This window comes from Rhincodon typus, chromosome 1 (assembly GCF_021869965.1).
Source record: "Rhincodon typus isolate 14 chromosome 1, sRhiTyp1.1, whole genome shotgun sequence".
NCBI lineage: Eukaryota > Metazoa > Chordata > Chondrichthyes > Orectolobiformes > Rhincodontidae > Rhincodon > Rhincodon typus.
Window position 1 is genome coordinate 27,078,530 of NC_063332.1, and position 23,740 is coordinate 27,102,269.

A 23,740-nucleotide genomic window follows, 5' to 3' on the forward strand; every position below is an offset into this window, starting at 1 on the left:
CAGTAATTTTACAGCAGATATCAATTAGAAAATGATGCATTACTAGTGGCCAACAAATATTAGTAAATCAGGAAGTAATTAATATGACATAGATTGAGTATGGTTGTCAAAGGAGAACTGCCTTCTAAAAGGCTATGAATTCAATCTCATGATAGGATATTTAGATTTGGATGAAATAAAATTGATAGCATGTGGACCAATGTCAGAAAAATACACTGAAATCTTTTTCTTTATTTTGTAACACCCAACTGGACACAAATGTAGAATCTACCATCCCCTCCCCCATTATGTGATTCCAATCCCACAGTATGGGATTGATTTTTAATGCTTTATGGCAAATAATGGATGGTGAATAGATGACCTTGTCAGTTTTCTGACAGAAAAGGTTCAAAAATTTTTGAAACATTCTTCTTATTACATTCTCAATAAATATACCACTTTGCAGAAACCAGATGGACAGATTAAGATAGAATTAGAATGTTTTCTGGCTTCAGATATATAATTGATTTTGTTGAACACAACACATTGGTATAGGAATGAGAAAAGTGTTTGTAAACTAGAGGAAAAATTTCTGACATAATACGAAAGCTAGAATTCTAACCCTCACACTTTGTAGACATTGATACTCACGTAGTGTCATCCTTTTCATCAACAATTTCCACCCTGTCCAGAAACCAGGCAGCATTTCCTCCCGTATTATCATGTCGAATGCGTAGTTTCCTTAATACACCAAGGTCAATGGCTTTGATCAAAAATATATCTTCCTACATTGAAAATCAAAATATAACAATAGCAAGAATGTTTTAAAAAGCTCAAACATCCTAGAGTGATCAGGGGACAAATTTGTCCATCCTTTTTGTGTATTTTGAGTACTGTCCATAATCCTGATATATTCATGGGTTCATTTAAACATAATATTCATACATTCATTATTAAACATTATTCATACATTCATTTAAACTTCACCTCTTCTGCATCCCTGATTTTAATATTTCCGTCTTTGCTAGTTGTGCTGTCAAGTCCCTAAACTCTGGAATTTCCACCTTAAGCCTCAATGCTTATCTAATTCACTTTTGTCCTTTAAGATGTTGGCTGACTAGGGAAGTCAGAGATAGCATAAAAGCAAAATAGAAAGCATAGAATGTAGTGAAGGGCAGTGGAAACCCGAGATTGGGAAGCTTACAAAGACCAACAGAGGGGAACAAAAAAAAAAGATTAAATATGAGGGTAAGCTGGTCAGTAATATAAAGGCGGACTGTGAGAGTTTCTTTAGATACATGAATGGCAAAAAAGAGGCAGAAGTGGACATTGGACTGCTGGAAAATGATGCTGGAGAGATAGTAGTGAGGAACAAGGAAATGGCTGAGGAACTCAATAATTACTTTGCATCAATCTTCACAGTGGAAGACACGAGTAATATCCCAAAAATTCAAGAGAATCAGGGGGCAGAGCTGACGATAGTGACCATCACCAAGGAGAAGATGCTAGAAAAACTGAATAGCCTGAAGGTGGATAAGTAACCTGACCCAGGTGGATTCCACCCCAGAGTTCTTAAGGACATAGCTGAAGAGATAGTAGAAGCATTAGTCGTGATCTTTCAAATCAGATCACTAGAGGCAGGGAGGGTCCCAGAGGACTGGAAAATTGCTAACATGACATCCCTATTTAAAAAGAGAGTAAGGCAAAAGACTGAAAATTACAGGCCGAATAGCCTAACTTCAGTTGTGGGTGAGATTTTAGTGTCCATTGTGAAGGATAAGATTTCTGAATACTTGGAAGTGCATGATAAAACAGGGCAAAGTCAGCATGGTTTCATCAAGGGAAGGTCATGCTTGAAAAATCTGTTAGAGTTCTTTGAGGAACTAATGAGCAGGTTAGACCAAGGAGAGCCAATGAATGTTATCTACCTGGACGTCAAGAAGGCCTTTGACAAGGTGCCGCACAGGAGGCTGCTGAGTAAGATAAGGGCCCATGGTTTTAGAGGCAAGGTGCTAGCATGGATAGAAGATTGGCTGTCTGGCAGAAAGCAGAGAGTGGGGATTAAAAGGGTCTTTCTCAGGATGGCAGCCAGTGACAAGTGGTGTTCCGCAAGGGTCAGTGTTGGGACCACAACAACTTTTTACTTTATACATTAATGATCTAGATGAAGGAACTGTGGGCATTCTGGCTAAGTTTGCAGACAATACAAAGATAGGTGGAGGGACAGGTAGTATTGAAGATGCAGGGAGGCTGCAGAAGGATTTGGACCGGTGAGGACAGTGGGCAAAGAAGTGGCAAATGGAGTACAACGTGGGAAAGTGTGAGGTCATACACTTTGGTAAGAAGAATAGAAGCATGGACTATTTTCTAAATGGGGAGAAAATTCAGAAGGCTGAAGTGCAAAGAGACTTGGGAGTTCTAGTCCAGGATTCTGTCAAGGTAAACTTGCGGAGTCAGTAGTTAGGAAGGCAAATGCAACTTTGGCATTTATTTTGAGAGGACTTGAATATAAAAACAGGGATGTACTTCTGAGGCTCTGTAAGGCTCTGGTCAGGCCACATTTGGACTATTGTGCGCAGTTTTGGGTCCCATATCTTAGGAAAGATGGCCTTGTAGCGGGCAAAGGAGGTTCACGCAAATGCTCCCAGGAATGAAAAGCTTAACATATGAGGAACGTTTGAAGACTCTAGGTCGTGATAGAGTTTAGAAGGATGAGGGGGGATCTAATTGAAACTTACAGAATACTGAATGGCCTGGACAGAGTGGATGTTGGGAAGATGTTTCCATTAGTAGGAGAGATTAGGAGGGCACAGCCTTAGAGTAAAGGGAAGACCTTTTAGATCGGAGATCAGGAGAAACTTCTTCAGCCAGAGAGTGGTGAATCTATGGAATTCACTGCCTCAGAAGGCTGTGGAGGCCAGGTCATCGAGTATATTTAAGATGGAGATAGATAGATTCTTGATTGTCAAGGGGATCAAGTGTTAGGGGAGAAAGCGAGAGAATGGTGTTGAGAAACTGATCAGCCATGATTGAATGCTGGAGCAGACTCGATGGGTTGAATGGCCTAATTACTGCTCCTATGTCTTATGGTCTTATGATATTAAGCTCCTTAAACCTAACTCTCTGACTAAGCTTTTACTAATTTGCCCTACTTCATAGGTGAGTCTCAAACGTTTGATTGATAAAGAGTCTTGGACTGTTTTATTGTGATAAAGCTTCTATGGAAATACAAGTTGTTGTTGGTGGTGCCCTAATTCTAAGGTCCTGACAACAAAAGTGAAAAAAGGACCATAAGAAATAGGGACAGGAGTAGGCCATTTGGCCCCTCAAGCCTGCTCTGCCATTCAACAGGATCACAGCTGATCCAACATTCCTCACAAGAACCTTCCTGCTCTTTCCCCATAACCCTTGATTCCCTGACTGATGAAAAATTTATCTATCTCAGCCTTAAATATACAAAAGAACTCTGCCCCCACAGCTCTCCATGGCAAGGAGTTCCAAAGACTCAGGAAGGTGATGGCCTAGTGGTATTATTGCTACACTGTTAATTCAGGCAACCCAAGTAATATTCGGGGAACCCAGGTTCAAATCCTGCCATGGCAGAGAATAAAATTTGAATTCAGTAAAAATCTGGAGAGTCTAATGATAACCATAAATCCATTGTCGATTCACTAATGTTCTTTAGGAAATGACACTGTTATTTAGCCTATGTGTGACTCCTGACCCACAGCAATGTGGCTGACTCTTAACTGCCCTCTGGGCAATTATGGATGGTCAATAAATACTGACCTAGCTAGCATGGCCCCATCCCATGATGAATTTAAAAAAAACCTCAGAGAGAGGAAATTCCACTACTTCTAGACGGGAAAACATCCTCTCAGCATTTACCCTGTCAAGCCCCTTAAGAATCCTATATGTTTCAATGAGATCACCTCTCATTCTTCTAAACTCCAGTGAGTATATTGTAAACCAGCATTGCTCCCTGTGGAAACCCACTAGTCACAGGTCACCAAACTGAAAAAGAATCTCTTATCCCCACTGCTGTTTCCTACCCATTAGACAATTCTCTATCAACACCTCCAAAATTGTGGGCTCACATCTAATGCCTTAATCTTTTGTGAGACACCTTGTCAAATGCCTTCTGGAATCCAAATACAACACATCTACTGGTTCCCCTGTATCCACTCTAGTTGAGGCTTCCTCGAGAAAACTCTAATAAATTAGTCAGACACTATTTCCCGTTCATGAAGCCATGCTGGCTCTGCTTGATTTGATTGTGATCTTCCAAATGTTCTGCTGTTATTTCCTTAATAATTCATTCCAGTACTTTTCTAACATTAGATATTAGACTAATCAGCCTATAGTTATTCACTCCTGGCTGCCCTTCCTTTTTGAATGTGGGTGACACTTTAGCAGTTTTCCAAACCACTCGTATTTCTCCAGAATCCAATGATAAAGTTAACAAGCAATACATCCACTGTCTGAAACAGGAGGGAAGGGTGCAGACATTCTTACGAAAATCAAACAGCCTACATGAGCAGACTTAATTAGTCTGAACTTGATTCTTGCAGAGGCATAGGCTGTGGTAGATTAGGTGAATATCCAGCTACATTGTGCAGCATTAGATAGCATATGTCAGCAGCTAAACATGTGTGTCCTCACGCAATGCCTAATCATATACTTCACAAGTAAAGGTTGTTGGATAGTGGAACTCTCAGCAAGGAAGTCTGACGCCAATTGAGAGACGCCTATAGCTGTATTGACTAAATTAGTTCATTTGGAAATAACTCGAGATTACACCTGGGACCAGCCTGGTCTAATATTTCTAATTCATACTACACAACATGTTTATTCATTGAATAATCACTATGATAATGTGAATTCCCTCACACTTACACCCCAGTTCAACAACTGTAATGTACCTGTCCTCTTTCAAACTTGTTGAGATGGTTTGACATCTTTAGGCAACGTTCTCCAGTGTCTGTTGTCTCACCATACATGTTAATGAAGACATTGGCATCTGTTCCTGCGCCCATGACATTTCCGGTAATTACATGAACTGTGTATGAGTTTTCTGCAAATGAAACAGTCATGAAGCAAACATTGTTGATATCTCTGGTTGCTAGCATTTTCCAAAGTTGTCGTGACAATGTAATTCTAATCAATTAATCTTTTAAGGAATGTTCATTGCTCTGGAGGGGTAATTTTATCCTAACCTGTCTTCCCGAAATCTTTCAGAATCAGGTACAATGCTGGATTGACACCTGCACTGTTACCCTCTACTAATGTCAATGAAAAGTACTATCACATGAGGTGTAATACAGGTATTTCACTCAAATCTGTTTGTATCCCAACAGGCATCTGCGGTTTAAATTAGTACCAGAATTTCTATCAATAATGAATCAACCTTTAGGCATTTGGCACATAATGACAGGAGATATAATAATGGGATCAGATTCACTCCAGTTGTGTTTCAGATGGAGACTAATGGAAGAACTAGGCAGCCTTGTACAAATCGAGTCTGAAAAGAACAAGGCCTCATGTTGCAAACATGAAGATGAAAATCCTCAGGAGTTTTGGTGCAAGTTTGGTGTTCTGGAAGGGCGGGACCTAATGTATCATGGTTTCCACTTTAGGGGTGGGATATTGTGGAGTTTAAGGGGCAGAGATTCCATGACTCACCATACATGAATAGAATCTCACATGAAGACAAGGTTTCCAATACAGAATGTTCTCATAATCCACCCTAAAGCACCTGGTGCTGTAGGCTGTCAAAAGGTCTTGCTTTCCATCAATAAGACTGCCCAGGTTAAATACAGAACAAGTTAGATATAGTGTAAAACTTCCTCAGGTATGGTAAGTTTTAAAATTAATTTACATTCCCTGTTGCTTGTCTAATGACCTGAAGCCTCAATACTTCATATATGACAGATTCCAGTCATTATTATTTAAACAATTGGGTCATATAGAACTTTGGTATTACTGGAAAGAAAACACTACCCGAGAAAATCCAAAGTAAAATGAAAACAACATTTATACTATAAGGAGGGTGACGATTGGTTGTCAAGAGGATTCTGAGTGTTACAGACGTTGCCACAGAGAATGCACCAGTTAATGGTGACTGAGAGTTAACTGCCAAGCTTTGTTCACATTTTAAATTTGGAAGGATCAGTCTGATTAGTGAAGGCATTTCCCTGAGGAATGAGAAACAGATAAGGCCAGCAATTGTACACTGCTACTATGTATAGCAATGCAAATGGTGTTAGATACTGATAGGATACTACTATCAAACCAAAAAGATATACTACCAATCATATACAGGAGTAATGTGGTATTTGGATTTCAGTGCTAGTTACACTACTATGCAGGGCATCCATTCCAAAGACTGGCAGATTTTATCAAGCAACATTTCCTTTCAGCTGTTTGTAACCTCTGAACCGTACCCAATCAGCCTGCACTTATAAGACTCACAACAGTGACCAATGATTGATGCAATTCCACAATTTGACAATAGTTATTACACAATGCTGAGTGTGTGAAGAACTATGCTGACAACCAATTTAGGACTGGCAGTCAGGCTCACAGCACAGCAAGCTTGTAGGTGCTTGAAGCTTTCTATATTAACATACTTTGTTCTTTCTGTTTGTAAAGAACATGTATACACACTGCAAGTTTCATTGCAACAAAACAGGTGACAGCCATTCTCTAGTTTATTTCTCATGGCAATGTCCTAACCAATCTGAGTTAATCTGTCTTGTTTAAAATGTTAACAAAGCTTGGCAGTTAGCTACCAGTTATAATTAACTGACGCATTCTCCATGATAATGCCTCTGCAATAAGAGTCCACGTACCAGCCGATCAGCAGTCTCCCCCCAGGCAATATTTCCCTTGAATCAGTATTCTTCTGAATTCCCGTAATATGGAAATAAGCTGCCAATGTTGCTTTAGAACCAGTTTGCAAAGTGTCAGTGGGTTCCTCACTCTATTCAGGAATCTTCAGCAATGATTGCCAATATTGAGCGAGTACAATTTAAAAAGAAACATTTTAACGTGGGGCAATCTGGTACTAGCCCAGAAGTGGCCTCCTTCCCATTATCCTTCCCTCCTTCTCTGATTACCTAAGGCCACTGAGGTGAGCAGCCCCAAATTCACCAAATTTGACATGGGCAAGCTCCAATAAGAAGCATAGCAGATGCCAGCATCTCTCCCAAAGTATTGGAATAATTCCAACATCCAATTTTGTGAGCCACTTGGTTAGTTATTCATCTGAAAATGGGTCATATCCAATTTTTACAGAATTGTGTTTTGTGTTACTTATAAGTGCTCTGAATGCTGACTCATTGTGTAAAAGGAGCAGGCACTAATTCATAAAGGAAAAGCACATGGAACCTGCTAACAGACCCTATTTCTATACTAAAATTGAGCACAGGGCTAGCCTTACACGATGATCAATGGGGAATGAGGAGTGAAAGCCATGGTCAGGAGTGTTAAGTTAAAACATGCAAGATTAAAAAGAAGTGAAAGAAGTGCAGTATAGATATGTGCACACTAGATACTTTGGAAGTAAAAGTTAAGAATACATTTTCATCTCAGGTAATTCTAGTGTTTTATGTCTGTTTTCACTCAGTTGTGTGGGCTATATTTTTGCCTGTTCTAGCTTCTAGTGACAACCATTTTTAAATGTGGCAAAGGAGCTTTCATTTTGTTACACTCATTGCAATGGAAACAATGTGTGAACACTGAATTTTAGCGGATAACTTTGAGATGTTGATCACGTATTTGCTTGCAAAGTCTTTTTGTTGATTTGGACAGTGTCCAATGAAAAGTGAAAACTACAAAACAGCAAAGACTTGCAAATTTTGGGTTGTATATTGGAATATTGGACAACAAATATTTTCATTTAGATATTGTGACTTTGAGTTTTTTGAGTGATTCATTTAGTGATAAGCCTGTCACTCAACTATCATGTTACATTTATAACTAATGCCATTTATTATTTGAAATGCTAAAAAAATTGTAAAATTAGGTTATTTTTGTAAATATGAGTATATACTTATAACTCAAAGAAAGAGCGTCAAGGTATGAGTTTGCCCCTTTGGTACTATTTTCCTGAACTCCTTAACTCACCTTCCAGGTCATCGTATTCCTCTGGCAAGAGCTCCACCACGAGTTCTCTGTCCCCTTCATCTCTAGCAAGCCAGCGCTGACAGTTGAAGATGTAGGTCTCCACTACCTCATTTTGCAGGCCATCAGCATCCTTCTCAACCTTCTTCTTCTTTTTCTTCTTCTTCTTGTCATCATCCATGACCCTGAAGTTTAGTCGACTGATTGTGACTGATTCCAGGAACCAGCCTGGAGCTAAGCCACTTCCATCATGACCAATTCGGAGTTTGATCAACCTGCCGACATTCTGGGCCTCGATCTGTGTACGCAAGAATCAGCTGTTTCAGTGACAGATGGGGTCTGAGGTACTTTAGACATTAGATAAACTGAGTGCAAAGAGATATACATACCAGTTAAAACCAACTGATTGCAAACTGCTCTTTGGTATTTTTGTAATGCTGATTGATAGTATGAATCCCAATGATTATCTGCGTGTTTGCATGGTTAGGTGAAGCCCTGGTACACAGTTTGCATTTCTTTAGTACTTTGGCTGGCCTTGATGGATTTGGATGTAGGGGTTGCTTTGTACCTGCTCCCAGTATGAAACTCAAGTATCAGAAGAAATCGCACCAAATGGAAACTGCTCTAGTACACATTGGTTGCACTCCATCTCACTGACTCACTTAGCTAGTGCAAACTATTATTGCCACTCTGGGATGATATTGATATCCGGTTCAACAGTTTCCACCTTTTCCAGGTCCATGTCACACCTCCCCACTTCACTTGGCCACCTGGTGTGTCTCAATATGAGACATAAGTGAGTGAAAATCTCTTCAAATCGACACTAGAAAGATTGAAGCCATTATTTTCAAATTCTGCTACAACTCATGCCTCCAACATTATCCCTGTTACAAGCTGCTACTCAATCATGTATTACAAAGCCACTTTTTTTTTGACACCGAGCTGAGCTCCTATGCCCAGTTCACCATAAAGACTTCTTGTAGGTGGTGTGTTTGCCGAGCTAGGAGGCTTGATAGCTGACGTTTCATCCCCTTACTAGGTGACATCCTCAGTGCTGTGGAGCCTCCTGTGAAGCGCTATTGTCTTGTGCCAGTTCGAATTTATATAGTCTGGTTTTTGCTGCTTCCGATAGGTGCCGGTTCAGGCTGTGTGTTGTAATGTTCAGTACATCGAGTCTAATTCAACGTGTTTGTTGATGGAGTCCGCGGATGAATGCCAAGCCTCCAAGAATTCCCTGGCTGTCCTATTTTTGGCTTGTCCAATGATTATAGTGTTGTGTCAGAGATAGTAGGAACTGCAGATGCTGGAGAATCCGAGACTACAAGGTGCAGGGCTGGATGAACGCAGCAGGCCAAGCAGCATCATAGGAGCAGAGAGGCTGACGTTTCGGGCCTAGACCCTTCATCAGAAAAGGGGGAGGGGAAGGGGGTTTTGAAATAAATAGGGAGAGAGTGGGAGGCGGATAGAAGAGGGATAGAGGAGAGGATAGGTGGAGAGGAAACAAACAGGTCGAAGAGGCGGGATTTGCTTTCCGGAGGGACAACTCTCTCCGTGACTCCCTTGTCCGCTCCACACTCCCCTCCAGCTCCACCACACCCGGCACTTTTCCCTGCAACCGCAGGAAGTGCTACACCTGCCCCCATACCTCCTCCCTCACCCCCATCCCAGGCCCCAAGAAGACTTTCCACATCAAGCAGATGTTCACCTGCACATCTGCCAATGTGGTATACTGCATCCGCTGTACACGGTGTGGCTTCCTCTACATCGGGGAAACCAAGCGGAGACTCGGGGACCGCTTTGCAGAACACTTACGCTCGGTTCGCAACAAACAACTGCACCTCCCAGTCGCGAACCATTTCAACTCCCCCTCCCATTCCTCAGACGACATGTCCATCCTGGGCCTCCTGCAGTGCCACAACGATGCCACCCGAAGGTTGCAGGAACAGCAACTCATATTCCGCTTGGGAACCCTGCAGCCCAATGGTATCAATGTGGATTTCACAAGTTTCAAAATCTCCCCTCCCCCTACCGCATCCCAAAACCAGTCCAGCTCGTCCCTGCCTCCCTAACCTGTTCTTCCTCCCACCTATCCCCTCCTCCCACCTCAAGCCGCACCTCCATCTCCTACCGACCAACCTCATCCCGCCCCCTTGACCTGTCCGTCCTCCCTGGACTGACCTATCCCCTTCCTAACTCCCTACCTACACTCACCTTTACTGGCTCCATCCCCGCCTCTTCGACCTGTTTGTTTCCTCTCCACCTATCCTCTCCTCTATCCCTCTTCTATCCGCCTCCCACTCTCTCCCTATTTATTTCAAAACCCCCTTCCCCTCCCCCTTTTCTGATGAAGGGTCTAGGCCCGAAACGTCAGCCTCTCTGCTCCTATGATGCTGCTTGGCCTGCTGCGTTCATCCAGCCCTGCACCTTGTTGTCTCGGATCATAGTGTTGTCCCAGCTTAAAGAGTGTTTTTTCTCGTCTATGTGTATTGAAACCAAGGACATCTGTTCATGTCATTTAGTTGCTAGCTTGTGTTCATGGATGCGGGCTGCTAGTTGTCTGCCTGTTTGTCTCACATAGTGTTTTGTACAGTTTCCGCAAGGTATCTTGTAAACCACATTTGTCCTGTCCATTGATATCTATTGGGTCTTTAACTGTGGTCATTTGCTGTCTTAGTGTGGCTGCCGGTTCATGTGCTGTCGTGATTTCTAGTGGTCCGAGTATTCTGGCTGTCAGTTCTGAGGTGTTTTTTGTATATGGTATGGTGGCTATTGTTTTAGATTTTGGTGTGTCCTCATTGTGTTGTCTGTTGGCTAGGCATCTGTGGATGAAGATACAGGAGTATCCATTCCTGGAAAAGACCTTGTAGAGATGTTCTTCTTCATCCTTCTGCAGATCGGGTGTGCCGCAGTGTGTAGCGGCCCTTTTGAACAGGGTGCTAATGCAGCTCCTCTTGTGTGAGTTGGGGTGGTTGCTGTGACAGTTTAAGACCTGGTCAGTATGTGTGGATTTCCTGTACATTTTGGTAGTGAAGTCACTGCTCTCTTTTCTTTCCACCGTCACGTCCAGGAATAGGAGTTTGTTATTGTTTTCCTCCTCTCTTGTAAATTTGATCCCTGTGAGTATGGTGTTGATGAGTTGCTGGGTGTTCTCAATTCCTGTTCTTTTCATAATTACAAAAGTGTTGTCCACGTATCTGATCCAGAGCTTGGGCTGGATCTGTGGAAGGGCTGGTTGTTCCAGTCTTTGCATGACTGCCTCAGCTATCAGTCCGGAGATGGGTGAGCCCATGAGAGTCCCATTGAGCTGCTCATACATCTTGCCGTTGAATGTAAAGTGTGTTGTTAAGCATAAGTCCAGTAGTTTGAGTATGCAGTGTTTGTTGATCTGTTCCTCATTTAGTCGTCTTTTGTGTTCATCTAGTAGGTTGGATATGGTTTCTTTGACTAAGTCTCTGTCAATTGATGTAAACAATGCTGTTACATCGAATGAGATCATCACTTCTTCTTTGTCTATATTAGTGTACTTGATGTTGTCCAGGAAATCTTGTGTTGATTGTATGGCGTGGCTTGAACTACTGATAGATGTTTAAGCTTTTGTTGTAGTTCTTTTGCTAATTTGTTTGATGGGGTTCCTGGTGGAGCCACAATTGGTCTGAGGGCTATGTCAGGCTTGTGGACCTTGTGGAATCTAGGAGTGTTGCTGTCTTCCGGTTTCATCCTTTGTAATTCTGTTTTTGTTACTGGTCCTGTTTTGTGTAAGTTCCCTAGTGTATTGGTTATTCTGTTTGTTAGCTGTGGTGTGGGGTCCCACTCCCTCTGTTGGTAGGTTTGTGTATCTGCAAGTAGTTCTTTGGCTTTTTGTATGCAGTCCGTTTTGTTCATTACCACGTTCTGCCTTTATCTGCGGGAACAATGATGATGTTTTTGTCCTTTTTGAGGTTCTTCAGGGCATCCCTTTTCTCTTTGTTAAGTGTGTCCGTTTGTTTTCTCTTGTTAGTAGGGGTACAATGGTCTGTCTGATCGTTTTTTGTGTTTCTTCGTTTAGTCCATTGTTTCTGAGTGTGGATTCTAGTGCTGCCAGGAAGTCTGTTCGTTCAACGTCTCTGTGGTTGTAGTTCAGTCCTTTGATTGGTACTGTTTTTTCTCTATCTGTGAGCTGTCTGTTGGAGAGGTTTCTTATCCATTTGTCAGTCATGTTGTCTCTTCTGCCGTTGGTCAATTTGGTCACTTTTTTCTATAGTGCTGTTTTTTTTTTGTGTGTGGTCCAGTTCTGTGTTATAGTGATGGCCCATTCGATTCTCATAGTCCACTCCTGATTGGTCGCTTTCGAAATTAATGACTTCTGGCGTGCAATTTCTTGTTTGTACTTGTGGAGTCTGTTATGGGCATCTTGTATCATCCTGCGGCTGTTCTGTCTGGCTGTTTCTCTGGCTTGTGGGAAATTGAGAACACCTACCAACTCATCAACACCATACTCACAGGGATCAAATTTACAAGAGGAGGAAAACAACAACAAACTCCCATTCCTGGACGTGATAGTGGAAAGAAAAGAGAACGGTGACTTCACTACAAAAGTATACAGAAAATCCACACATACTGACCAGGTCTTAAACTATTGCAGCAACCACCCCAACTCGCACAAGAGGAGCTGCGTTAGGACCCTGTTCAAAAGGGCCACTACACACTGCAGCACATCCGATCTGCCAAAGGAAGAAGAACATCTCTACAAGGTCTTTACCAGGAATGGATACTCCTGCAGCTTCATCCACAGATGCCTAGCCAACAGACAATACAATCAAGACATACCAAAATCCAAAACAATAACCACCATATCATATGTAAAAAACACCTCAGAACTGGCAGCCAGATTATCCAGAAATCAGACTGCTAGAAATCATGACAGCACATTAAGACAGCAAATGACCACAGTTAAAGACCTATACATACCATGGACAAGATGAATGTGGTTTACAAGATACCTTGCGGAGACTGCACAATACACTACCTGGGATAAACAGGCAGACAACTAGCAACCCACATCCATGAACAGCAGCGAGCAACAAAACAACATGACCAGATGTCCTTGGTTTCAATACACATGGATGAGAATAACCACACTTTAAACTGGGACAACATTACTATCATTGGACAAGCCAAACAGAGGACAGCCAGGGAATTCTTGGAGGCTTGGCATTCATCCGCGGGCTCCATCAACAAACATATTGAATTAGACTCGATGTACCGAACATTACAACACACAGCCTGAACCGGCACCTACCGGAAGCAGCAAAAACCAGACCATATAAATTCGAACTGGCACAAGACAATAGCGCTTCACAGGAGGCTCCACAGCACTGAGGATGTCACCTAGTAAGGGGATGAAACATCAGCTATCAAACCCCCCCAGCTCGGAGAACACACCAACATCTACAACCAGCACCTGAGCTACAAATCTTCACTCAAACCCTGAATCAAGACAAGGTGTAGAGCTGGATGAACACAGCAGGCCAAGCAGCATCAGAGGAGCAGGAAGGCTGACGTTTCGGGCCTACGGAACCAGATCATCCCCAATGGACTACAGTCCACATTCAGGCCTTCCCAATTTGGCCCCAACTGTGACAATGTCTACGTTCAGAACATTGAGACCCTTCAGCCCCACCCCCATTTCCTACCTACTAACCTCATCTCGCCCCCTTGACCTGTCCGTCCTCCCCGGACAGACCTATCTCCTCCCTACCTCCCCACCTACACTCACCTTTATTGGCTCCATCCCTGCCTCTTTGACCGGTCTGTCTCCTCTCCACCTATCTTCTCCTCTATCCATCTTCTATCCGCCTCCCCCTCTCTCCCTATTTATTTCAGAACTCCCTTCCCCTCCCCCATTTCTGAAGAAGGGTCTAGGCCTGAAACGTCAGCCTTCCTGCTCCTCTGATGCTGCTTGGCCTGCTGTGTTCATCCAGCTCTACACCTTGTTATCTCAGATTCTCCAGCATCTGTAGTTCCTACTATCCCTGAATCAAGACTTCTTGTTTTCATCTTTTGTATGATTACCCACCTCAGACCCCTTCATCTTTCAAATGCTGCTGCCTTCAGTGCCCCTTCTTCAATTAATCTTTATCCAAGCCTACCTTAAACATTTCTGTCGCTCCTCGCACAAAATTGTCTGACCGACTTCGGAGGCGGATTACTTCTGTCTTTCCAAGCTCTCCGTATATCTGGATGAAGACTTTGGCATCAGTGCCAGCTCCAGTGACGTCCCCTGTGCATACCGCTACTTCGTAGTTGATCACTGGTTAAAGACACAGGAGATGGAAGTGAGATACACAAAGATGTAGATGCACAACTAGATAGTCAATAGCAAAGTCCCTAACTGAGGGTAAATTCACTGCCCCTGAGGTGAGCTGCACTGGAAGATCTGCAGACTGGGATTGCATGGTAATGCATGTGGTTGTCCCTCAGAGAGAGGATATCGTTTCCTCATGGCAGGAACTTGTGGATTAAGTTTCTTTGTAGGATGAGGCTGTTGGTTTGCAGCTAGCACAATGACCAAAAGATTCTCCTGCTCTTACTGCCTGTCGTAGATGTTTTGGAAAGCTAGAACTGGAGTGCTGAAAGCTCATAATATTTTCACACTCCCTTTGAGAGTGTATCGTCAGTCCACCTACAGGATCAGAAATTTACCATTAGGTTGCTTTGCCCATTGGAAGGCACTGGTCAAAAATTGGTAGGCCTCAGGTAAGGTGAGACAGCGTGCAGACTTCCTTTGTTCAGGCAATTAGGTAACACCACTAGAGTTCCACAAAAAAGCAAGCACATAACACACTTTGCATCGAGAGGCGCTGACAAAGTACCACAGCTGATGCTGTGCTTTAGAATCAATAAAGTCAGAAGGATTATTTTAAAGATCGGAAACCTGGGAAGAGCAAAGCAATGATGCTGATTCCTGCTTCCAGACAATTAGGGTTTGAGGAAAGATTAGAAGACTCTCCAGCCTTACTGAGGCTGAATGTTTAGAGGACCCTAATATGGACATATGCTTTTAAATGGAATAGAAAGGGTTAACCAGGAGTAATATATTAATCTAAGCCATGTAGGTAAAAAGCCAAAGGTATATTAATTAGTTAAAGGTAAGTTAAGGCTTAATGTCCAGAAGGCCCTCATCGTTCATACAGGGATCAACGGCTGGAATATCATTTCATAAAAGATAGTGGAGAGACAGTCTCCAGAACTGTTCAAAAGCATGGAATCATGAAGGATAGGTCATGTCTGTCAAATCTCATAGTCTTTTGTAGAGGTGACAAAGGTAGTGTACAGAGGTAAGATGACTGATGGTGTTTTTTTTCCTTTATTCGTTAACAGGATGAAGGCGTCGCTGGCAAGACAGAATTTATTGCCCATCCCTAATTACCCAGAGGGCAGTTGAAAGTCAACCACATTGCTGTGGGGCTGGACTCACATGTAGACCAGACCAGGTAAGGATGGCAGTTTCCTTCCCTAAAGGGCATTAGTGAACTAGATGGGTTTTTCCCCAGCAATCGACAATAGATTCATGGTCATTCTTAGATTCTTAATTTCAGACATTTATTGAATTCAAATTCTACCATCTGCCATGGTGGGATTCAAACACAGGTCTCCAGACTGTTATCTGGGTCTCTGGATTAACAGTCCAGCGATAATACCACTAGGCCATCACTTCCCCTTTACATGGACTTCCAGAAGGCTTTTGATAAGGTCTCACACAAGAGGCTGTTAGCTGAGGAAAGATGCCCCTGGAATTGAAGGAAAATTACTGACATGGATAGGAAATTGGTTGAGTGGCAAGAAACAGAGCTGGAATAATGGGGATGTCCTGCAGGGATCTGTGTTGGTGCCTCAGTTATTCACAATATTCATTAATGACTTGTATAATGGCGTAAAAAGTCAAACATTCAAATTTTCCAATGATACACAATTAGGCAGCATTGTAGATAGTGTTGACAACAGGTTAAGATTACAGCAGGATATTGATAGATTAGGTGGATGGGAAAATCTGTGGCAGATGGATTTTAATATAAGCAACTGTGAGGTTATCCATTTTGAACTGAGAAAGGATAGATTTTTATTCTATTTTTTAGAAGGCATATCTCATTTTCCACTTGGGGACTTTGTAGCCTCTCGGGCTCAACATTGAGTTCAATAACTTTCTAGCCTAATTCCACCCTTCCATATTTTTCACCCACCTCCACACCCTGTCCTGTTATGACATGTGTTGCTTTTAGCACAGCCGTCCATTCTCACGAACTCTAGGCCTATTATCACATATACGGGGTTGCTTTCAGTACAGCTCACCCATTCTCTCCCACTCTTAGCTCTTATTCAGCTTTCCTTCTGTCCTGGCTTGCTATCCATAATGTCTTGTTTACCTACCCCTTTTATATCTCTTTCCCTCTCTCTCTCTCTGGGCTCTATCTCCACCTATTCGTTTACTCCATTCCCCCTTCCCACCACACCCAACTTCGTCTTCAGGTTTCAAAATGTTAACTTTGCTTTCTTTCCACATATGATGCCAAATCTGCTGAGTTTCGCTAGATCTCCAACATCTGCAGTTCTTTGTTTTATTATTAGAGCTTATTATGTTGTGTCTGTCTGTTCCTTCTCCACATTACACTGTTAGTTGCGTGAGATAGTGTAAAACTAATGTCACATACCAATTAATATCATCTTTGCTCAGCAGACTGCACCTTTGCCAATGTGGTATTCACTGTGTTCCCAAAGTATATACACATACCAGGGGCTAGTTTGGAGCTAATAGCATCCAACTAACGAGTACTGGTCTGTATGGAAGGATCAGCTCAAATAACCAATTGACAGTTCATGGGCTTCACCTAATCTTTGAAAATGGCTTAGTTGAAAGGCATTAAGGGAGTGGTCTGAGACATGAGGCCCAGGTTCAAATCTCACCTGTTCCAGAGGTGTGTAATAACATCTCTGAACGGGTTTATTAGAGAATACCAACAAGACCAGGGGTGTAGATAATGATCAAAGAAAAAAAATGTAGAACAGAAGTTGGAGTCAATCAAAAAACAGACATTCAGAGTTGTTGATCTTGGGTTTTAAAGATCTACAGATTATCAGGGAAATATTGGGAAAAGACAGGAGTTCCACATTTTTGATCTTGTAAGAAAGAATGAATTGGACTAAGAGACAGTGACATCTATTTTGATCTCAACACAATAAAGATACAGGGAAGAAAATATCATGTTGATGATATCAATTAGGGAAGGAAGTCTGCTGTCTTTAACCACATGCACCTATATGCAACTCCATGCCCATAGCTATGTCTTTATCTTAAATGGCCTCGGGAGTCAGCCATTCAATTGTATCCAAAATTGTGGCTCACTCCTAGTCTAGAAAGGCAACCAGGAATGTCCTTATCAATAGTGGCCATATTCTATGAAGGAATGAAAAAAGAATCAGCTCATTTGGAGATTAGCAAGAAAAGTTTATTGGGTATTGAATCAGAGGACAGAAAGGTTAATGTTGAAACAGTGAGAAGAAGAGCATCTACAGCTCACACGCAAACCTGTCAAACATTCGTCATAGTTCATATCCTTACATTTTTCAATATCTGTGATCTCACTGGGATATATTTCAATCTTCGTCTTGCCATCTGCCTCGTCCTTGCACAGCCATCGATGAGCAGGGAACATGTACTCTTTCCCATGTACAGGAACCTTAACTTGGACGCTATCCAGGAACCAACCAGCTCGTAGTCCCACATTGTCATGTCCGATCAACAAACGGTTGAGCTTTTCAGAAGAGAAACATTGTTATTAATGCTTCAAAAACTCAAATTACAAATAGCCTTATTCAATCCTCTCCAAATACATAAATAAACTTCAAACACATTTAAAATCACTTGTAAGTATGAAATCAGTAAGGCTATATCGTCTATTAACACTCTTCCTTATCATAGTTTCTATCCAACTACGTAATCTGATAAAGGAAAGTTTCAACATAAATGCTTTCTCCATCATTACACCTCCACTGTGTACGATCTCCCTGAGACAATATACATCCTGCCCTATTACTAGTGACACAAAAACTGTTGTGTTCACAGATCATTTCCTCAATTCATAGTGAGTCTAAGGACTCTTTGCATAACTTGCTCTAAATGGGAGGTAACCTGACATTTCCATTTACCACACCAAGTACCTTGGACTGAGACTTTAAATTTAGCAACAACTACTGTAGCTCCAAAATAAAGCAGTTTTGTGTTGTGGCCCTCTCCAACAGAGAAATGACTGTCACTCGGCTAGTGAATTGCTGGATTTAAAGCTAAGTACTAGCAGTGAGTGAATAAACCACCCAGTACCTTGCTGTAAATTCTGAAACATTAAATTGCTGCTTGTTTAAGGCACATGCACAACCTGACACCCAAACTTCATGTGTTGAGTATTTCACTGTTCCATTTTATGGTATTCTAAGCAATCTTCAGTGATACTCAATTCACCAGAAATAATCTTTAACAATGAGCATGCAAATAATATGGGTTGCGCGCAGTTCAGACAAAGTCAGTGGTCAGGATTAGTAGGAATGTCACAATAAAATGGGTTAATGTTTGCACTAAAACAGCAGGCAAAAAAATATAGTTCGTTGAGTACCCATTCACTAATATGGTTTATATAGTGTAATTCTAAACTGTGTGCCCAACCAAGTAAGGATAGTGATCTTGAACCCATATTGTCATTCGCTAGATAAATTAGACAAGAATGCAATTAGCCAGCAAGTTAGCTAATAGCTCAGAGGCATGATCCACAATCCATAATGTGCACCGACATGTACTTACTTTTCCAATGTCCATTGTGTCAATAGTGAAAACATCCACACGGCCTTGTTCAAAGTAATTTCCCAAGTCATTGTCGGAGATGGCTAGAGAATGCTTGCTGGTATCTCCCTTCTCTCCATACAGTTTGATGAAAACTTTTGAATCACTGCTAGCTCCAGACACATTGCCTGTCTTCACTATAACATGGTAACGGATATCTGAGAGTTGAATATGAGGAACAGTATTTAGCAAAAAAATCACAGCTGTGCAGGTTCAAGAGACAAATAAAGCAGGATTTGCATATATATAAAACACCTTATAAGACCTTTGAGATAACACAGTGTGGAGCTGGAGGAACACAGCAGGCTATGCAGCATCAGAGGAAAGCTGACGTTTCGGGTTGGGACCTATCTTCAAAAATAGCGGAGGGTCAGCTTTCCTGTTCCTCTGATACTGCCTGGCCTGCTGTGTTCCTCCAGCTCCACACTGTGTTATCTCTAACTCTAGCATCGGCAGTTCTTACTATCTATTATAAGACCTTTGCATGTCCCAAAATGCTGTAAGAATTTAGTTTATGTTATCCAGTGCCTGGTGAACTGGATTGATTTGAGCTCAAGAGTTGCAAATAAAAAATCAACAACCAGCATAGTTCAATAGCAGAAGAGCAGAGCTATTGTCACTGATCCCTACTACCTACTCTGTTGACTAGATTGGAACACATTCTAAAGGTGACCCAGGCCATTCACAACATTGCCATCCTTTTTGACTGTGAGCTGAATCTCTGATCCCATATTCTCTTTATCACCAAGACCATCTACTCCCAAAACCTGAACTTACATGGCATGCTCAAAATACACAGGACAAAATCCCCATAAGTGAGCCTACAGTACTAATTGCAGGGGGAAAACAGCCTGCGACAGGGACAGCAGCGAGGTATTGGGGAAGTAATAAGGTGAGTGAGTAGGACGTACAGTGCATGGGGAGTGTGGGGTTGCTGACTAACCCTTTACTCCACATCTCCCCCCTCCTGGAGTTATTTTATTACCCCTTTTTAAACATTAACATCTGACCATTAACATTTAACTCATCACTCCCTCTTTTCCCACTCCACAACAAGATTCTTTCAGCTAAGGTATTAATCTCCAACAGTATTCCCAGCTCCCTTGGAGAACCTGTGGGAGAAATGTACTTTCTTATTGGAAGGGCGTGTTGGAAGGCCCTTCCGACAGGGGTGGAGCGGAATGGCAGCTTCTCCACTGGTTTCTGGGCTGTACAGCAGTGAAAAAGCAATTGAAGAAGCAACCCTCCAGCACTCACATTGTCACAACCTCTGAAAGAGGAGGACAACAAACAAACTCTCTCTCTCCTATCATTTGCTATTGATTTCAAATTCCTCCTTCAAAGGGTTATAAGCATTCTGTGTTTGAACTCTGTCATTTATGACAGCTCGTTTTCCTCTGATCGGCTTTTACAAACATGAATGAAGAACTCCTCTTTCATTCACAAGTTACCATTACAACTGTACAACCATCACTCATTGATTATAGCAGGATGTTGTTTTCTCAGATAATAATTTATGGTGATCTCTGAGCTCGGAATATTTGATGGAAAAAGGATATTCTTCCCCATCAAGGTATCTCTACATTGTATCAATTACATACAAACACTGGCTGTCTTTGTACAAGACACCTGTGACATTTTCTATAATAGTTTCTTTCTCAGCCTTCAAGGTTTGATTTTGTGATGCAAGTACTACCAGCTGGTTTCAGCAGTGTTCTGTATCCAATTTAAGATTAGGTTTCTTGCATTAACCAGGACCTCTCCTTGCCAGTTCTGAGGAAGGATCACTCGACCCGACTCTGATTTCTCAACACAGATGGTGCCAGAACTGCAGATCTTTTCCAGCAATTTCTGTTTTTGAAGCTAAAATACTACAGTGGATGTGCCATAGCCCCTAAGAATAATTCTTCAGGCTCTTCAGTGTCTACACAGAATGTTAGGAAGCCTGCTAAATGCTTAATTTTCAATGCGGTTACTGCATCTCTGACATGTTCTCTCTCTTGACAGTCAAAGTGCCCTATGCCACTGTTTAAGGACAGAGGCAGCAAGGCAGAAGGCAGGAAACTGTAGGCTGATTAGCCTGACCTCGGTCATTGATAAGATTTTAGAGTTCATTATTAAGGATGAGATTGTGGAGTACTTGGAAGTGCGCGGTAAAATAGGATTGTGTCAGTATGGCTTCATCAAGAGGAGGTCATGCCTGACAAATCTTTTAGATTTGTTTGAGGAGTTGACGAGCAAGTGAGACAAAGCAGAGCCAGTGGATGTGATCTATTTGGACTTCCAGAAGGCCTTCGCCAAAGTGCTGCACAGGAAGCTGCTAAATAAGATTAGATACCACGATAGTAGGGGCAAGGTACTGGCATGGATAGAGGATTGGCTTCTGGCAGAAGGAAGAGCGTGGGGTGCTATTCATATACATTAATGATTTGGATGAGGAAACAAAATGTAACATTTCCAAGTTTGCAGATGATACCAATTTGGGTGGGAGGGTGAAATATGACGAGGATGCAGAGATCTTTCAGCATGATCTGGACAAGATGGGTGAGTGGGCAAATCAATGGCAGATGCAGTATAATTTGGATAAATGTGAGGTTATTCGCTTTGGAAGCAAAAACAAGAAGGCAGATTACTACATGAATGGCTGTAAATTGGGAGAGGGGAGTATGCAGCAGGACCTGGGTGTCCTTGTGCACCAGTTGCTGAAGGTAAGCATGCAGGTGCAGCAGGTGGTAAAGCAGGCAAATGGTATGTTGGCCTTCATTGCGAGAGGTTTCGAGTGCAGGAGCAGGGATGTGTTGTTGCAGTTATACAGGGCCTTGGTGAGGCCACACCTGGAATATTGTGTGCAGTTTTGGTCTCCTTTTCTGAGGAAGGATGCTCTTACTCTCGAGGGAGTGCAGCGAAGGTTTATCAGGCTGATTCCGGGGATGGCGGAACTGACGTATGAGGAGAGATTGACTAGGTTAGGATCATTTTCCTGGAGTTCAGACAGATGAGGGGGTATCTCATAGAGACTTATAAAATTCTAACAGGACTGGACAGGGTAGATGCAGGGAGGTTGTTCCCAATGGTGGATGTGTCCAGAACCATGGGGTAAATCAGGGCACAAGGAGACTGGGTAAATCACGGGGTGAACAGATTGGGTAAATCTGAGGATTCGGGGTAGACGATTTAGGACAGAGAGGATTCAGGGTAGACGATTTAGGACAGAGATGAGGAGACATTTCTTCACCCAAAGAGCAGTTAGCCTGTGGAATTCATTACCACAGGAAGTAGTTGATGCCAAAACATTGAATGTGTTCAAGAGGCGACTAGATAAAGCACTTGGGGCGAATGGAATCAGAGGTTATGGGGAGAAAGCAGGATTAGGCTATTGAGTTGGATGATCAACCCTGATCGTTAGGAATGGCGGCGGAGGCTCAAAGGGCTGAATGGCTTCCTCCTATCTTCTATGTTTCTATGTTTCTATAAAGGGACTTTTTTTTGAGGATGGCAACCAATGATTAGTAGAGTTCTGCAGGGGTCAGTGTTGGGACCACAACTATTTTGTGTTATACATTAATAATTTGGACAAAAGGAACTGAGGGCGTTGTTGCTAAATTTGCTAAACAGGTGGAGGGACAGGTTGTGGTGAGGAAGCGGGAGGCTGCAGAAGGACTTGGTCAGGCTAGTGGGCAAAGAAGTAGCAGATGGAATACAATGTGGGTTATGCACCTTGATAGAAAGAACTGAGGCATAGACTTCACTGCTGGTATACCTATTTAAATTGTGGCACTGTACCTTAAAACAACATTCTCTTATAAGGTGAAAATTCCCTGTTGAATTTACCAAGCACCTCTAAATAGGAAGAAATTTGGTTGACTGAAATTTACCAAGTTTAGAAAAATCCTTACTTACTTTTAAGCATCTGAGCATCTCCAAGTGGAACCAGCTCTCGAACAATTTGGCCATCATCCTCACCTTTATCCAGCCACCTGGTGATAAATGCAGAAGTAATTGGTTTCCGTTCTACTCCACTTTCCCTAACAATTTTTTTCTCTTGCTTGTCTGCTATTGGTGTGCACAGCCAACACACACAGAAATGTTCTCCTTTAAGTAGAGTTTATTGGAAGTTAAAATTTATAACCTGTAACACGGGAATTCCACAGCCTGCACCTCTGGAGCTCCTTCCTCTTTGACGACCACCTTGTCTAGGTACCAGCCACAACTTCCACCTCTCCCATCATGTCCTATTCTCACCCTCGTCACTTTCTTCAGACTTACTGCCTCAATGATAAACTCATCTGCCTGTAAGTAGGAAATACACCAAGACGTTGATGGTATCTACACTTAGACAGAACAACTCAGGGTACAAATATTGAGACTGAATAGTTTAGGTTACGGACAGAGAGGGGTGAAGAAGGGGATAGACAGAAGGGTAAATCAGGGCACAAGGAGACTGGGTAAATCACGGGGTGGACAGATTGGGTAAATCAGGGTAGACTAGGTAAATCAGAGGTAGACAGAGAGGTAATTTGGGGTAAATCATGGTATAGGCAGATTAGGTATTTTGGGGTATAGACAAACTGGGTAAATTGGGGTATAGATAGACAGTGTAAATTGGGGTATAGACAGACTGGGTAAATTGGGGTATAGACAGACTGCATAAATTGAGGTATAGACAGACTGGGTAAATTGGGGTATAGACAGACTGTGTAAATTGGGGTATACACAGACTGGATAAATTGGGGTATAGATAGACTGGGTAAATTGGAGTATAGACAAACT

The 23,740-nt window shown here is 42.3% G+C and overlaps 1 protein-coding gene across 1 annotated transcript in view; it reads right to left on the bottom strand.

Moving 5' to 3' along the window:
- loxhd1a (lipoxygenase homology PLAT domains 1a) overlaps positions 1-23,740 on the bottom strand; it is a 131,150-nt gene that overhangs the window by 45,031 nt on the left and 62,379 nt on the right. Inside the window, exons 14-21 of the mRNA XM_048603627.1 lie at positions 23,100-23,260; positions 22,871-22,947; positions 18,932-19,128; positions 17,699-17,891; positions 14,232-14,392; positions 8,107-8,401; positions 4,902-5,053; positions 631-764 (exon numbers count right to left, since the gene is read on the bottom strand). Coding sequence (XP_048459584.1) covers positions 631-764; positions 4,902-5,053; positions 8,107-8,401; positions 14,232-14,392; positions 17,699-17,891; positions 18,932-19,128; positions 22,871-22,947; positions 23,100-23,260 — 1,370 coding nt within the window. The remainder of the gene's footprint in view (positions 1-630; positions 765-4,901; positions 5,054-8,106; positions 8,402-14,231; positions 14,393-17,698; positions 17,892-18,931; positions 19,129-22,870; positions 22,948-23,099; positions 23,261-23,740) is intronic.